Source organism: Bufo bufo, chromosome 1 (assembly GCF_905171765.1).
Source record: "Bufo bufo chromosome 1, aBufBuf1.1, whole genome shotgun sequence".
Taxonomy (NCBI): Eukaryota; Metazoa; Chordata; class Amphibia; order Anura; family Bufonidae; genus Bufo; species Bufo bufo.
Genome location: NC_053389.1, coordinates 253508344 through 253525979, shown reverse-complemented (window position 1 = coordinate 253525979; position 17636 = coordinate 253508344). Strand labels below are relative to the sequence as shown.

The 17636-nt window shown below is 41.3% G+C and overlaps 1 protein-coding gene across 1 annotated transcript in view; it reads right to left on the bottom strand.

Moving 5' to 3' along the window:
• Nucleotides 1-3121: 3121 nt before the first annotated feature.
• LOC121005888 overlaps nt 3122-17636 on the bottom strand; it is a 52673-nt gene continuing 38158 nt past the window's right edge. Inside the window, exon 12 of the mRNA XM_040438699.1 lies at nt 3122-3721. Coding sequence (XP_040294633.1) covers nt 3503-3721 — 219 coding nt within the window. The 3' untranslated portion in view covers nt 3122-3502. The remainder of the gene's footprint in view (nt 3722-17636) is intronic.

The window sequence follows — 17636 nt, the reverse complement described above, 5'->3', positions numbered from 1 at the left end:
TCCTTAGTATTGAGCAGGTGATATAATTACTGTCAATGCATCAGGATGTACCACAGGTACAGTATCATTCTGTGGTATATTCTCAAATCATGACCGGCAGGTAGGCCCCGGGGAATTGGGGAACACTGATTTAGAGGATCCCTCCATTACATACAGGCTAAAATGGGGTTGTAATTATTATTCTCTGAAAAATTACAGACAAACACAATCTAAATAAACTAATAACACAGAAACATTTGTACATTTCTTGCATTTTATTGAGCACATCGAGTAACATCCGCAATGCATAGAGAAAAAAAAAATATATATATGTGAACCTCTGTGCTAATTACCTCTCCATGAGTTGATTGGAAAGCGTTTACGTTAGGTGACGGCCACACAGTCAGGTTTCCTTTTAGAAGCCAAAATCAGGAGTGGATCATAAAAGGAGAGAAAATATAAAGGACAGATACAGCTTCTCTTTTTTTTATTTTATTCAATGCTGACCATGTGGCCGTACCCTTAAAGAGGACCTGTCTCCGCTCCTGACATGTCTGATTTAATAGCGTCATGCATTCCCCATGTAATAACAATTCTGGAGCATCTATTCTTATGACTCTATGCTGTGCCATTCCTTTATTATTTCTACTAGAAGTTATGAGTGAATTGCTAGCAGTCTGCAGTAAGGGTACAGAGGGGTGTTACCAGTTGGGTGTGTACCTGCAGTCTGAAAATGGCAGCACCGATTGGATAGAATCAGTCTGTGCAGGGACATTCATCTACTCCTTTACCCGAAATAAACTTTCTGGGCATAATCATCACAATCAATAAAACAGAGACATTGCAGTACCAGAACTCAACCACCCAACATATTACCTCAGAACATATACAGTACAAAACTTCAAGCGTAGCTGCCATGCTATTTTTATTTTTGTAATTTATAGAATTGTAATTACTGAAATCATACATTTCTATTAAAAAATAACTCTAAAGTGGCCCATCTTAAACCTTAGCAACGCTCCTCTGTCTCCTGTGTACATAACGCAGTCAGTGTTAGCAAGTCTCCTCTGTTATGTAAACAGAAGACAGAGGAGCTTTGCTAACGCTCAAATGGGCCACTTTAGAGCTATTTTTCTAATAGAAATGTATGATTTCAGTATATTACAAGTATATTACAAAAATTGTCTGTATCACTGCCCCTATACATTACACAAATAAAAATAGAAGGGCAGTTACACTTTAATTGTCTACAGTCAGGCTATTCGATGTAACACATATGTTGTAACCGTATATTGAATCAGTGTTGCCATCAAACAACCAAAGAAAATCAAATTGCCAGAGCCACTGGAACACCAAGAAGTGAGCTCCAGCAATAAAGCAAGAAAAGCATTGGGTGCCCTTGGCATCTTTAGATGCTGAGGAGAGCTACACCAAAAACATATCTGATATTACAAGAAAAAAAACAATTCACATTTTCCGGACTTCTCTCGGTTATAGAGAGCCCCCTCATCTGAGAAACATTATTGTCAGGAGCTCACTGTCCTCTCCAATAGGAAAATTTACTGCAGAACCAGACAAAATGTAAAGCATGTCCATACATAACGACAAGATACAGATTCTCAGCACACAACACATGAGGTCTATGTATTTGTATGTACAAAATGTCCAGGTGGGGATCTCTGTGTTGGTGAAGCAGGACAGAAACTTAGAAAGAGAATAAGGACTCATACAATAAAAGTAAAAAAAGGTCTACCTGTGGCAAAACATTCTTGTGGTCTTGACCACGACATCACAGACATGAAAATATTGATATTAAAAAGTAATTTCAGGCATAGAAGTGCAAACTCATGACAACATGAATGTGCCGCATCGATTTCTCATTCTACTTTATCAGGTTTTCTAGGACTTTAAAGGGGGTCTTCTGAGATGTTAATACTGATGACCTATCCTCTGGATAGGTCATCAGTATCTGATCGGTGGAGGTCCGACACCCGCAGTAGTGCATTGGCCATCTTACTGCTTTCCCTAGGCCAGATGACGACACATTGACCAGTCACTTGGCCAAGGCGCAGCTCAGCCCCAGAGAAGTGAATGGGGCTGAGCGCAATACCAAGCACAGCAGCTATACAATGTACGACTCTGTGCTTGGTGAGCACGGAGAAGTCTGTTGTGTTCACAGAAGCGCCGGTGCCTTATCAAACAGCTGATCGGAGGGGGTCCCAGGTGTCTGACCCCCACCCATCAGATACTGATGACCTATCCAGAGAATAGTTAATCAGTATGAAAGTTTCAGAAAACCCTTTTAATTCTGATGAACTATCCTTAGGATAGGCCATCACTAGCTCAATGGTGGATGTCTGACTACTGCCGCTCCCACAATCAGCTGGGGCAGCGCACTCAAGTGCTACAGGCAGTGGCTGTACATGCTACTACATGTAGTTCTCATTCACTAGAATGGGACAGAGCTGCAGTATGAAGAAGCCGCAACCCCCTCATACAGCTGATCAAAAGTTCCAGGAGACGAACCCCCACCAATTTAATATTGATGGCTATTCTAAGTTTATTAAAGTCCTGGACAACCGTTTAAGGAATGTGTCCCTCATACTCCGTGGAGGCATCATAAACCATGAATGAAACCATGGATCAGAGGTCAATAAAAGTTTCACACTTAACTATGAACTTCTCTAATATATACTGCTGTTTATTATTCATATCAATGGTTCTGATTTATATCACTTGTCTTAATTATCATCCAATTCCAATATCCTTTTGTAGATAAATATGTGACCCCCTTGGATACTGTGTTAATCCATAATAAAAAAACTGTTCCAAATAGTTTCTCCTACTGTGAGCGCTGCAGGTTTCAGGTGAAGTGGGTCCCATTCACACAATGTTCAAAAATACAATAAAAACGGTGCTGCTCCCATTTCGCAGGAACAGGTTTAATTAGTCCAAAGTACATGGAGAGTCTCTTGACTCCAAGAGTCCAAATAAATCTCTGCCCCTGAAGAAGCAGAAGTGAAACCTGGGTCAGACACATGACAGGAAACTGGTTTTTATTACATGCTTGTGATTTTATGACGTTTTGTAAGTAGAATAAATGCTGGGTATCTGAAAATATTTGTGGTACTTCACTATTTCGTGCTCCTTTTCTGGTTAAATATAGGATATAGGGGCAGAGATTTGTTTGGAGTCCACTTCTGTTAACCAGGGATTGACTACGTCAAGAGACTCTCCATGTACTTTGGACTGATTGAACCTGTTCCTGCTAAATGAGAGCAGCGCGGTTTTTATTGTGTTTTTGAACGGTGTTAATCTACAGTATGCCTGATGAAGAGCCCCAGGTAGTCTTGTAGGTTTGCTATTTGTCATCATTATAAGTTATCCACAACTGAGGACGCTCTCTTTCTAGCTTTTCCATCTATACAGCAGCACTTTGTATATACCTGTTAAAAAACAGTAATATATTCATGTGTTTTACCCCTTTAAGAGAACAAAAGCAGATGTCCTCATATTGCAGTTCTCAAAGAACCATGGCTGATCGAGGAGCCTTCAGATTGTGCTCCTTAAGATACTGCTGTAAATCCTTGTCCTTCTGAGACTGCTGCTCAGCCTGCTGATAGAATTGCTCCAGTCTCTTCGAGACCCTGTGCTTGGACTGTTTCTGCAGTTGCTGGTTTCCTCTTCTGTCTGGGAAATCTGCCTCTCGTTGTTGTGTAATCATCTGATTGTGGAGCAGCTCCTGGAATCACAATGAGAATGGTAAAATTCATCTAAAAATTGCTTAAAGTTCAGTTCCATAAATGTCAAATAATTCAGGTTGGCAGATGGATATTCAAATTCCTCCACCCTTTCTGCCAGAACAGACTTATCATAATCCAGTGGCGAACGGCGGACTGGTGCACTGCCGTATGCTGCTCCTGATTTATGACAAGGCGTACATCATAAATACGCAGCATGTGTAATTAGGCGCAGCATCCGACAATCCGTGCGCTTGAACTGAAATCTACTTGAACTAGCATAAAAGTTGATAAATGTGATGGGGTAACAGCACTTGTCATTGCCGTGGGCAGTGGTGTATCTGTATGATAAATGTTGTCCTATAACTTTAACCCCTTAATGCTATATGACGTATATGCTGATCATGGAGCACTACTACTTAGTGCTCCATGACGAACATACTCATCATGGCACTAAACTGTCATCATGTCTGTCTATACACATGGTGACAGTGCTGAGATGGCGGCTGTTACATACAGCCAGGGATCTCAGCTAACCGGCCAGGGACCAATGAGGGCGGTCCCGAGCCGGGGATCGCTCTGATTGGCTAGTCTGTACTAGGGTTGTCACGATACAAAAATTTTGATTCCATTTCGATACCATAAAAAAGTATTGCGATACTCGATACCATGAGAAAGAAAAATAAAACACCAAAAAAGCTGTGTGCATTCTGCATTTTATGGAACGTCTAGCCCATAATAGTACAGTACTATCCAATTTTTGGAGGGGACAAGGGGACAAAAAAATGGTGAATCGCGTGTTTTTTATTTATTTTTTTCTGTTACAGCGTTTACCAAATAGGAGATATTTTTTTATATTTTAATAGTTTGGACTTTTTCAGATGTGACGATACCTGATATGTTTATTGTTTTATAGTTATAAAACATATGGAATCGCAAATCGAGTCTCTAAACGGGCAAGTTGCAACACTGAGAGGCATTGACAATTTTCAAAAGAGTTTGCTTCTCACCGAGCAAGCACTCTTTGGGGTAGATGAGGGGGAGGGTGACAGAGAGGAGGATGAGGAAAGTAAGGTAGCTAGCTGGGTAACAGTTAGAAAGCGGGGTAGAGGGAAGAGTGCCAGGGAGGCTAGCCCTGATCTGACACACCCCAACAAGTTTGCACGTTTGGCAGATGAGGGGGATGTCAGTCCAGGGACGGCACTGCTGCAGCCAGACACTTCCTCTGCCAGTCAGGGGAATGTCAGCTCCGGTAAGCAGGGGACCAGGAGAGCAGGGCAGGCCAGACAGGTGCTGGTAGTGGGAGACTCCATTATTAGGGGAACAGATAGGGAAATCTGTCACAAAGACCGTGATCACCGAACAGTGTGCTGTCTTCCTGGCGCTAGAGTTCGACACATCGCGGATCGGGTTGACAGATTACTGGGAGGGGCTGGAGAAGATCCAGCGGTCATGGTCCATATCGGAACCAATGACAAAGTTAGAGGTAGCTGGAGAGTCCTTAAAAATGATTTCAGGGATTTAGGTCAAAAGCTTAGGGCAAGGACCTCAAAGGTAGTATTTTCCGAAATACTGCGTGTACCACAAGCCACACAAGAAAGGCAGGGGGAGATTAGGGAGATTAACAAGCGGCTCAAGAACTGGTGTAGGAAGGAGGGGTTTGGGTTCCTGGAGAACTGGGCCGACTTCTCTGTTGGCTACAGGCTCTATCGTATGGACGGGCTGCACCTCAATGGGGAGGGGGCAGCTGTGCTGGGGAGAAAGATGGCTAGAAGGTTGGAGGAGTGTTTAAACTAGGGACTGGGGGGGGAGGGTAATTACACTATAGAAGGGGAAGATAGTGCAGATAGAGACCGGGGGCAAGGTAGTGGGACTGGGGGAGGAATGGAAGGAGGGACTAGAACAGTTCAGAAGGAAAGGTGTAGGGTAAAAAATATACATAAACCTCTCAAATGTATGTATACTAATGCCAGAAGCCTGACTAATAAAACTGGGGAACTGGAATTAGTGATGTGTGAGGAGGACTATGACATAGTGGGAATAACTGAGACATACGGAAAATGCAAATGTGATCGCACACTACATCCAGCACTCTGCCCTCCATGCTGGATGAGACATTGGTTTATATTTTGGCCAAAGCATAGTAAGCCACTCACCGCGTCAAGGTCGTCTCAATTGAGTGGTCCCTAACTTTTGTTCCCACCTGTTCATGGGCCATGACAGCCACATAAAATCCAGGGAATGCAGGTCAGCATGCAAGCCAAGTACACTTTGCTTGTAACCCCGTCCGGTGCCATTACAGCTTTCATCGGATCCAGGGATGCAAGTACCAACATGCATGCTGAACCCACCATATACTTCTCCTGGAGCCAGATGGCTAATGGTAGGTTCTCTATAAGCAGACTCAGTTTCATACTGACTTTAAAACCAGCCTCCAGGACAGATTAACTGGTCAGGTGTGCTTGACTCAAAGGAGATCGCCACGCCTCCAATATATGCTACAAAGAAAAAAATAAGGGGTTGGGTCAGCACAACCTGCCTGTAGGTGCAGATCACTATGGCGAAATACATACACAAACGGAAAATGCAAATGTGATCGCACACTACATCCAGCACTCTGCCCTCCATGCTGGATGAGACATTGGTTTATATTTTGGCCAAAGCATAGTAAGCCACTCACCGCGTCAAGGTCGTCTCAATTGAGTGGTCCCTAACTTTTGTTCCCACCTGTTCATGGGCCATGACAGCCACATAAAATCCAGGGAATGCAGGTCAGCATGCAAGCCAAGTACACTTTGCTTGTAACCCCGTCCGGTGCCATTACAGCTTTCATCGGATCCAGGGATGCAAGTACCAACATGCATGCTGAACCCACCATATACTTCTCCTGGAGCCAGATGGCTAATGGTAGGTTCTCTATAAGCAGACTCAGTTTCATACTGACTTTAAAACCAGCCTCCAGGACAGATTAACTGGTCAGGTGTGCTTGACTCAAAGGAGATCGCCACGCCTCCAATATATGCTACAAAGAAAAAAATAAGGGGTTGGGTCAGCACAACCTGCCTGTAGGTGCAGATCACTATGGCGAAATACATACACAAACGGAAAATGCAAATGTGATCGCACACTACATCCAGCACTCTGCCCTCCATGCTGGATGAGACATTGGTTTATATTTTGGCCAAAGCATAGTAAGCCACTCACCGCGTCAAGGTCGTCTCAATTGAGTGGTCCCTAACTTTTGTTCCCACCTGTTCATGGGCCATGACAGCCACATAAAATCCAGGGAATGCAGGTCAGCATGCAAGCCAAGTACACTTTGCTTGTAACCCCGTCCGGTGCCATTACAGCTTTCATCGATCCAGGGATGCAAGTACCAACATGCATGCTGAACCCACCATATATTTCTCCTGGAGCCAGATGGCTAATGGTAGGTTCTCTATAAGCAGACTCAGTTTCATACTGACTTTAAAACCAGCCTCCAGGACAGATTAACTGGTCAGGTGTGCTTGACTCAAAGGAGATCGCCACGCCTCCAATATATGCTACAAAGAAAAAAATATAAGGGGTTGAGTCCGCACAACCTGCCTGCAGGTGCACATCACTATGGCGAAATACATACACAAACGGAAAATGTTTTCCGAACAATTTTATTTACAAAAGAGAGGCACCGCCATGGTACCAGGTTTGCCCCCAGTTATGCTAATTTATTTTTGTCGCATTGGGAAACTAACAACATTGATCCCAAACTGGGGGCGGACCTGGTCCTATGGCGGCGGTATATAGATGACATCATTTTTATTTGGGGTGGAACAAGAGAAGATCTTGAAAATTTTGTCAAAAAAATAAATGACAACAAAAGCAACTTAAAATTTACCTCCAACATTGGCTGTGAAAAAATAGAATTTCTGGATATTGCGATTACATGGAAAGAAAATAAGTATATATGTAACACATTCCATAAACCCACAGCAAAAAATGGATACATCCCCTTTACAAGATGCCACCTACCAAGGTGGCTAACAAATGTCCCTTTCGGACAGTTCCGAAGATTAAAGCGGAACTGCACGGAAGATGATACATTTGTGGAGGAGGCAAGTGTTATGAGGGACCAGTTAGAGAAAAAGAATATCCAGAACCCCATTATAAATGATGCCCTTGAAAAAGGCAAAAAATTTGGATAGAAAATATCTTTTTCCAAACCCAGTACAGAAAACAAAACAGGAGGAAGATCTAAATTTCCCGGATTATCTTGCATACAATATCCCAGGCGAGACATGTGGAAACATATTATTAAGGTCCCATTGGCACCATCTATACAATGATAAAACAAAGGGATGTTATGCCGTTAAGACCTAAAATAATTTACTCAAGGGCCCCAAATTTAGGGATACAAAGTAGCCCCTTCAGTAAAAGAGAGACGTAAAAAATGTATAACTACCAATGGCTTCAACCCAAAGGTTTTTTTAGATGTGGTAATGTTTGGGATGTAAGAAGACCAAATTTCCCAAAAAAACACATCAGCCCGTCTCCACACAAAATTCTCACTCAATGACAATCAAACACTTTCTCACCTGCAATTCCAACAATGTTATATACCTGGTCCAGTGTCCATGCCAAAGACAATACATAGGGAGAACAAAACGCACCTTGAAGGTCAGGATAGCGGAACACCTGAACAATATCACTAAAGGTTATGACAAACATTCGCTGTCCAGACACTTCAAGGATGCGCATAATCAAGACCCAAGGGGTCTCTCCTTCATGGCACTGGAAAAGGTTGAAAAACATTGGCGGGGGGGAAATCAAATTGAAAGACTATCGCGGGCAGAATCGAGAAAAATCTACGAATTCGGTAGCATGCTACCAAGAGGCCTAAATGCTGAGTTAGAGATATTCGGCTTTATATAAGATATGAGTGGTCTGTGTGGGTGTCGATGGAGAGTTGCAAGTTTTGGCTGTTTACCAGCATTGCAACTCTCCCTCTACCCCACATAGGCCACTCTTTTAATCCATACCCTTACAAGTTAGGGAGAAAATACGTATGAAAGTTGGTGTACAAAATACTTGAAGTGGACCCTTATGAATTTTAACAATCCAGGAACCCCAAGAATAATGTTAAAAAGCAAAATGCAGGTAATTTTTTAAAAAACGCAACAAAACCGCATATGCGTTTTTTTCTGCAAATGAATGTATGAATACCTGCCAATCAAGGGAGAATACCCCCTCAATACAAAAGCTGTAAAAACCTGTATTTATTTATTTATTTATTTTAATTAATATGTATTTTTATATAGTGATATTGTATGTTTTTAACAATAAGGGAAGAGATAATAGCCTATATATTGGAGAAATGGAATATCTACACAAAAAATGATTCTGAAATATTGATAAACTGATCACCATTATAAGTTCAGAAGAAAGTTTATGATAAAAGACGACTCTGCAAGAAAATAAACCGCAACAAAAACGCAAATAAAAGATGATATAGTAAAGCCAGATTCAGATCGGTCTTTAAAACACAATTAGAATCCAGACCGGTTTTTGAAAAATAACCAAAGTCCAGATCGGCCTTTGAATCAGACCGACAGAGAGTATAAATTAAGAATGTTGAAAGATTTGGGGTATGCCACTGAGGAAGGGGACAGCGTCTCCCCGAAACGCGTCTGGCGGAATACCCTGAATCAAACACCTCATCATTGACAAATAACAGTGCACTGTGAAGAAAAGGTTTTTCATCGCTTCCCAGGAACAAGGACCTGAAGACGTCATCAACCTGTGCCGGAGAGGTATACGATCCTCACAGTGAGTCATACCCTGCAGCTAGCTGAGAGACACGTGGGACGCGGCTAACTCCAGAGCGGGGACGCCGGCGCATGTTGTGGAGTGCGAACCCACCCAGCAAGCAGAGGTACGCCGGCCAAGGTAAGCCCACATAGTGGGTCAAAACTTATGAAACAATAATATCAAGACACCAGGAGAAAAAGTATAAAGAGCTGCATTCTAAGACTGAACATTGTCACAATTGTAACAACATTGTGGACATAAAAGGAAGCGTTTCTTTTCTACAGAGACTGTCATATATGTGGAGTTTCATTCCGGAACATTAACCACCCAGCGCAAATTAGCACCCACTGTGCATTTTTTCCATATGGACCATAACGCAGTATTTTATTTTGCTTGGCCAAATTTGTTGATCATTTTATGTCTATGTGTTTTTATGTATTAAACTGCAGAGAATCACTATCTGATTAGGCGGAGGTTGGCTATCAGTCACCCCCTTTCCTATAACAAGGTTGTTATCAGAAATTATAGTGTGGATGATTGAAGTACCAGCCACGGCCAACAATCAGAATTGATTGCTCTTTATCTTTCCAGAAGAACATTTTATGTTGAAATTGAAATTGTATTTGTATTTTTTAGCATCAATAATTTTTTAGTAATAAATTGTGTCCCTATACCTCCTTATAGAGTGCTCCATTCATACTTTACTTTACATTCAACCAATTTTTGAGGGGTGATCTCAATTTTGTTTGGTGCACCTACCGTGAGGGTAACAGAGGTGAGCGGATCTCTCAACAAATTTCATAACTGAGACATGGCTGGATGATAGCTATGACTGGCGGTTAATGTACAAGGTTACAGTCTGTTCAGAAAGGATCGTCAAAAACGGAGAGGGGGAGGGGTTTGCCTTTATGTAAAGTCCTGTTCTAAAGCCCACACTCCGTGAAGATATAAGTGAGGGACATGAACATGTGGAGTCACTGTGGGTAGAAATACTTGGAGCTAAAAACACAATAAATTACTAATAGGAGTTTACTATGAACCACCTAGATACCAGAGTCCACAGAAAATCTAACTACTAAACGAGATAGACCAAGGCGGCCAATCATAATGAGGTGGTTATTATGGGGACTTCAACTACCCAGATATAGACTGGGAAACTGAAACTTGTATCTCTCATAAAGGAAACAGGTTCTTGGCAATATACCAAAGACAATTACCTCTCCCAACTGGTTCAGGACCCGACTAGAGGGACGGCCATACTGACTTAGTATTAACAAATAGGCCTGACCAGAACTACAGACGTGCAGGTTGCAGGACACCTGGAAATAGTGACCATAAAGTAATAACCTTCCAATTATCATTCAAAAGAACGTTTCTAAAGGGAGGAACCAAAAATACCAAACTTCAAAAAAGCTAAATTTAGCCAACTAAGAGAGGCCCATAGGCCTAACTAACTGGGACAAAGTCCTCAAAAATAAAAATACAGCGGACAAAATGGATATCTTTAAAAGCATCCTAAAATCTTATTGTGAGAGGTACACACCATATGGGAATAAAAGCTTAAGGAACAAAAAGAAACCAATGTGGATAAATAGAACTGTAAAGAAAGCAATAAATGCCAAAAAGAAAGCATATAAATCACTAAAACAGGAGGGTAGCACGGAAGCACTGAAAAACTATAAGGAAAAAAAAGAACATGTAAAAAAAAATAAAAGCGGCCAAACTAGAGACAGAGAGATTAATTGCCAAAGAGAGTAAAACTTACCCTAAAATGTTCTTCAATTATATAAATGTTAAAAAAGTATAAATCTGAAGGTGTCGTTCCTTTAAAGAGTAATGAGGGGGAGTCGCAGAGAGCGACGAGGAGAAAACAAAGCTGTTAAATATTTTTTTCTCCAATGTATTCACTGAGGAAAATAAACTGTCCAGATGACATGCAGAATGTGAAATAAATTCCCCATTTAAAGTGTCCTGTCTTACCCAGGAAGAAGTACATCAGCGACTTAAAAAGATTAAAATAGACAAATCACCAGGGACCGGATGGCATACACCCCCGTATCCTAAAGGAATTGAGTAATGTCATAGCCAGACCCTTATTTCTGATATTTGCAGACTCTATACTGACTGGGAATGTCCCACAGATTGGCGCATGGCAAATGTGGTGCCATATTCAAAAGGGTCCAAAAACAGAACCTGGAAACTATAGGCCGGTAAGTTTAAACAATCTGTTGTGGGTAAACTGTTTGAAGGTTTTTCTGAGAGATGCTATCTTAGAGCATCTTACGTAAAATAAGCAAATAACGCCATATCAGCATGGCTACATGAGGGATCGGTCATGTCAAACTAATTTAATCAGTTTCTATAATGAGGTAAGTTCTAGACTTGACAGCGGCGAATCAATGGATGTTGTGTATCTGGACTTCTCCAAAGCATTTGACACTGTACCACATAAAAGGTTAGTATATAAAATGAGAATGCTCGGACTGGGAGTGAAAACGTCTGTCTGTGGGTAAGAAAACTGGCTCAATATGATAGAAAACAGAGGGTGGTTATTAACGGTACACACTCAGATTGGGTCATTGTCACTAGTGGGGGTACCCTCAGGGGTCAGTATTGGGCCCTATTCTCTTCAATATATTTATTATGATCTTGTAGAAGCCTTGCATAGTAAAGTATCACTTTTCGTAGATGTCACTAAACTGTTTAAATAATTTACACTGAAGAGGACAGTATACTACTACAGAGGGATCTGGATAGATTGGAGGCTTGGGCAGTAAGTGGCAGATGAGTTTAACACTGGACAAATGTAAAGTTATGCACATGGGAAGGAATAATGCAAGTCACCCGTACATACTAAATGGTAAAACACTCGGTAACACTGACATGGAAAAGGATCTAGGAATTTTAATAACAGCAAACTAAGCTGCAAAACACAGTGTCAGGCAGCTGCTGCCAAGGCCAATAAGATAATGGGTTGCATCTGAAGGGGCATAGATGCCCGTGATAAGAACATATTCCTACTACTTTACAAATCATTAGTCAGACCACACATGGAGTACTGTGTACAGTTCTGGGCTCCCTGTGAACAAGGCAGACATAGCAGAGCTGGAGAGGGTCCAGAGGAGGGCAACTAAAGTAATAACTGGAATGGGGCAACTACAGTACCCTGAAAGATTATCAAAATTAGGGTTATTCACTTTAGAAAAAAGACGACTGAGGGGAGATCTAATTACTATGTATAAATATATCAGGTCAGTACAGAGATCTATCCCATCACCTATTTATCCCCAGGACTGTGACTGTGACGATGGGGACATCCTCTGCGTCTGGAGGAAAGAAGGTTTGTACACAAACATAGAAAGAGGATTCTTTACGGTAAGACCAGTGAGACCTATGGAACTCTCTGCCCTGAGGAGGTGGTGATGGTGAGTACAATAAAGGAATTCATGAGGGGCCTGGACGTATTTTCTGAGCCTTAATAATATTACAGGATATAGCTACTAGAGAGGGGTCGTTGATCCAGGGAGTTAGTCTGATTGCCTGATTGGAGTCGGGATGGAATTATTTATTCCCTAAAGTGGGGAAAATTGGCTTCTACCTCACAGTCTTTTTTTTTTGCCTTCCTCTGCATCAACGGCCTTATGTACTATGTTACTTTTATATGTAAATTGGGAACGGGGGTGCCTTTAAACTTTTTTAACTATTTTGGTGGGGTTTTTTAAACTTCTTTTTTTTTTTACTTTTAATTTAATAACTATTAGCACCTTAGGAGGCTAGAACTCTTGTCCTATTCACCTAATAGAGATCTATTCGGGTGAATAGGATTTTACACTGTCCCTGCTGCCCTGTGCTTTCTGCACACAGCCAGCATGGAGCTTACAATATAGCGTCCTGGTTGCCACTGGTAACCCATCAGAGCCCCGCGATTTCACTGCTGGTTGCTACTGTCACCAATGCAAATACTGAGGAGGGGGTGGCCACTGTGCCACCAATGAATATAATTAGCCCCTAAATAAAATGTAGGCGTCTGGTCAATGACAGGGAACAGCGATCCTGCAAAACCCAGTCAATTAATCCCTCGGTGCCACAACCGCCGCCTACAATTTGTATTAAGAGGTTAATTATATTCACTGGTGGTGCAGTGGCCAACAGCCCCCCCCAGTGTTATATTCATTGGTGGTCAGCGGCAGCTTCACAGCCCCCTCCCCTTAATCCTTTCATTGGTGGCAGTGACGGCCGCGTCACAGTGGGGAGGGAGGGACTTCTCCACTGTGTTGGTTGATATGTACATGGTGAATGCCGCCCTTGCTCTCTAAAAGATACTAGGATGCGGAATTGCGAAATTGATTCGGTATCAAAAGTTTGATACCCGGTGTAACCCTAGTCTGTATAGACTAGACAATCAGAGGATTCTAATGCGGGCTTAAGGTTTTGACTGTGGACTGTGGGGATCAAAACCTGGTGAAATGTATAAATGGCCTCCCTGCAGCCTCCTGTAGCCCCATTGTGCTCTGATCCTTCCCCTTCACCCTCTAATGTGCCCGAATCGGCCTCAATGTGCCCCTGCAGTGCCCGTCCTCCAGTATCAGGATGGCCGAACGGCCAATGCAGCATGTGTAAACTGTAACTGCAATGGCTGAGATCAGTGCTGGCACCAATACCTGCTGTTTTAACCCCTTAGATGCCACGGTCAGTAGCCACTTGTGGCAGCCATTGGGTTAACAGAGGGAGGGGGCTCCCTCTCCACCCATCGGCCACCACACTGCAATGTCAGCATCCTGATGGTTACAATGGCAAATGGACGTCATTACAAAGGCATCCAGGCTTGCCATGTATTTAAGCCTGACAGACCCCTGCAGTGGTGCACTATTAGCCATCAGGCCCACTGGATCTTCAAGATAAAAGTGGGCCGATAAAAAAAATGAAACTTATAAAATAAAAACTTAAAAATGTAAATAAAATAAATTGCCTTTTCCCATATTCACTCATTTTTAATTCATAAAAAAAAATGAAAAAAAAAGGGATAGAAGGAACACATACATGGGCAGCGTCGGGATTGTCACTTTGCGGGATTTGTATAGCGAGGGTGTCCCTACGCTCCTTCCTCTCAAATCCAGGAACGATTTGGAATAGTACGTACCCAATTCTTAAAATATCTACAGATTAGGCACGCCTTTCAGGAACAGTTTAGAGACGGAAATAAGGCCATCTCTTCTTATCCCCTTATTGGAGTTATTAAATCACAAGGACCCCGAGGTATAGTATCTGTACTATACACTCATCTTTTGGAGAATCACATGTCAGCACAACCCATATTAGCTGAGGCAGATGGAGAGGGAACATTCCGCATCTCTCAGCGGAGGATTGGACAGAGGCGTAGAAGGCCAGTCACTAAGGTATCTCCCTCGATCAACAATAGATTAATCCAGTTATTTATGTTACATCGCAGCTACCTAACCCCCCACTAGGTACACAGGATGGGAGAGATTCCCCAATCAATTGCTTGAGATGCTCACATAATAACGCGGACTTCTGGCATATGATGTGGGAGTGTGTGTACATCAAGTCATACTGGGCAAATGGTACTGGGGGTACTCTCATCACTGGGCTTAGGTCCTATTCCACTTTGTCCCCAAGGTATGTCTGTTAGGGGTCCTGGATATTGATAATTGGACCCACTATAATAAGATATTTTTAGCCAATTTCTATTTTTAGCCCGCAAAGTTATTGCTCTCAAATGGATGGCGGATGATTTACCAACTCTGGGGACATGGAAGAGGTTGTTAATCAAGTAATTCCTTTTGAGAAGTGTTATATGTCAATAGAAAATGCCCTGATAAATTCCAGAAGGTATGGGATCTATGGTGCGAGTCACATTTAACGGCTTCGGAGAGGTCAGCGGTTTCTATAGGCCCTTGATAGGACTAACACATTCCGAGTCTTACGCTCAACTTTGCACAACTCGTTTATTGTATTATTTAATGATACGCAATAGAAATGCCTGTGTCTTCTTTCCATCGAATTGTTTATGTATGTATTACTACCATTCAACGTGATCTGACCTGTAATATGTCTTTGTATTTTGTCTACACGATTGTACCACGAATATGGCCTTGTTACTCTCTTTCAATAAAAACGAGTTAAAAAAAAAAAAAAAAATGAAAAAAAAAAATAAAATAAACTACACATAATTGGTACGGCCACATAACAACCTGATGAAAATGTTATGGATCTTAGTATATGGCGATGCAAAATAAAATAAATTTTTAATACAAAAGTGATTTTATGCTGAAAAAGTAGTAAAACATAAAAAATATATAATTATGTATCGCCATAACTGTATCAACCCACAGAATAAAACTGTCATAATCATATTTACATACATATTTGCATGAGGAACCCCATAAAAATAAAAAACTGAATTGCAATTTTTGTCCACCTGTCCTGCATCAAACAAACCCTCACACAGTTCAGTAAATTCCATGTTAGAAAATCCAGATGCTGCTCTTTCCAATCTGAACACTGCCGTGCCTCCAAACAGCTGTTTATGACGACATATGGGGTGTTGTCGTATTCAGGAAAAAAAATGCATAAACAAAGTATGGGATGCATTTTGTGCTGTTATGCCTTGTGAAAATGAAAAATTTGGGGCTAAGCAACATTTTATTGGAAATAAAACTTGTTGGGTCAAGTGCGCACTATAACCACTCGATCAGTTCCTTGAGGGTGTAGTTTCCAAAATGGGAAGTTTTGTCACTTTTTGGTGTTTCCTTTCTAAGTGTACCTCAGGGTCTCTTCAAATTTGACATTGCAACCCGAAAATCATTCCACAAAATCTTCCCTCCAATAACCATATTGCGCTCCTTTCATTCTGAGCCCTGCGAGTGTGCCCATATGGCAGTTTATGACCACATATGTGGTGTTATCATATTCAGGAGAAAATGGACAACAAATAGTGAAGTGCATTTTACTATATGTCTTAAAAGTAGAGATTAAAAATTTAGGGAATTGTGAATTTTTCCAAATTTTTGGGTAATTTTTTTAATTTTTTTATAAATGAAGGGGGAAAAAAATTACAGTATCAACTCAAATTTACCACTAAAATGAAGTATGACATGCCACGAGAAAACATTCTCAGAATTGGTTGGATAAATAAAAGCACATGACATGTCAGATTTCCAAAATTTAGCCTGGTTGTTAAGCGTGAAGAATGTCTCGGTCCTGAAGGGTTTAACTACCTTAGCACCTCAGGTGCTGTACTGTTCTGACTAAGTTTTCCCTGATGATGCACAATTACTATAATATGTGCAGAAGTGCACTAGGGCATGATAGATAGGCAACTTGGCTTATTTGTTTAGCTTAGGGCTCATTCACACGGCAATTTGCAGTCCCCAATGCACGGGCAATGCCGTAGTGCTTCTGTGAGTTCCGATCCGTGCTTCCGTTCGGCACCCGCATGTCCGGGTTTGCAGACCCCATTAATAACCTGTGTGACCTATGTTTAGGTCAGACACTATCAAGTTTTAACCCTTAGTGACCAGCTTATTTGGGGCCTTAATGGCCAAGGAATTTTTTCGTCTCCTTCCAAGGCTATTAACTTTTAAAAATTTCTGTCGATGTAGCCGTATGAGGGCTTGTTTTTTGTGGACAAGTTGTCTTTTTTTAATGGTACCATTTTAGAGTAAACAGAAACTTGATCATTAAGTTTTATTCACTGTGGGATGGGGATGGGAAAAACAGCAATACAGTGTTCATTTTTTGGCATAAATAACATGGTTAATTCTCTTTCTAGATCAGTACGTTTACCGCGATACTAAACACATACAGTTTTTTTTGTTTTACTACCAATTTTGCACAATAAAAACCCCTTTCTTTTAAAAAAAAGAACAAAATATTTTTTTTCATCACCACATCCAAAGACCCATAACTTTTTTATTTTTCTTTCTACGAGGTGTTGTAAGGGCTTGATTTTTTGTTTTTCTGGTAAAAATAAGTAAAAGCGGCAATATCAAATATGTGGAGATTTTATTTTTGCATTGAAAACCACTGGAATGGAAAAAAGTTGTATTTTTTTACTTTGAATTTATTTTATCACATAAAACTTTTTAAAATCATTTAATAGTCCCACAT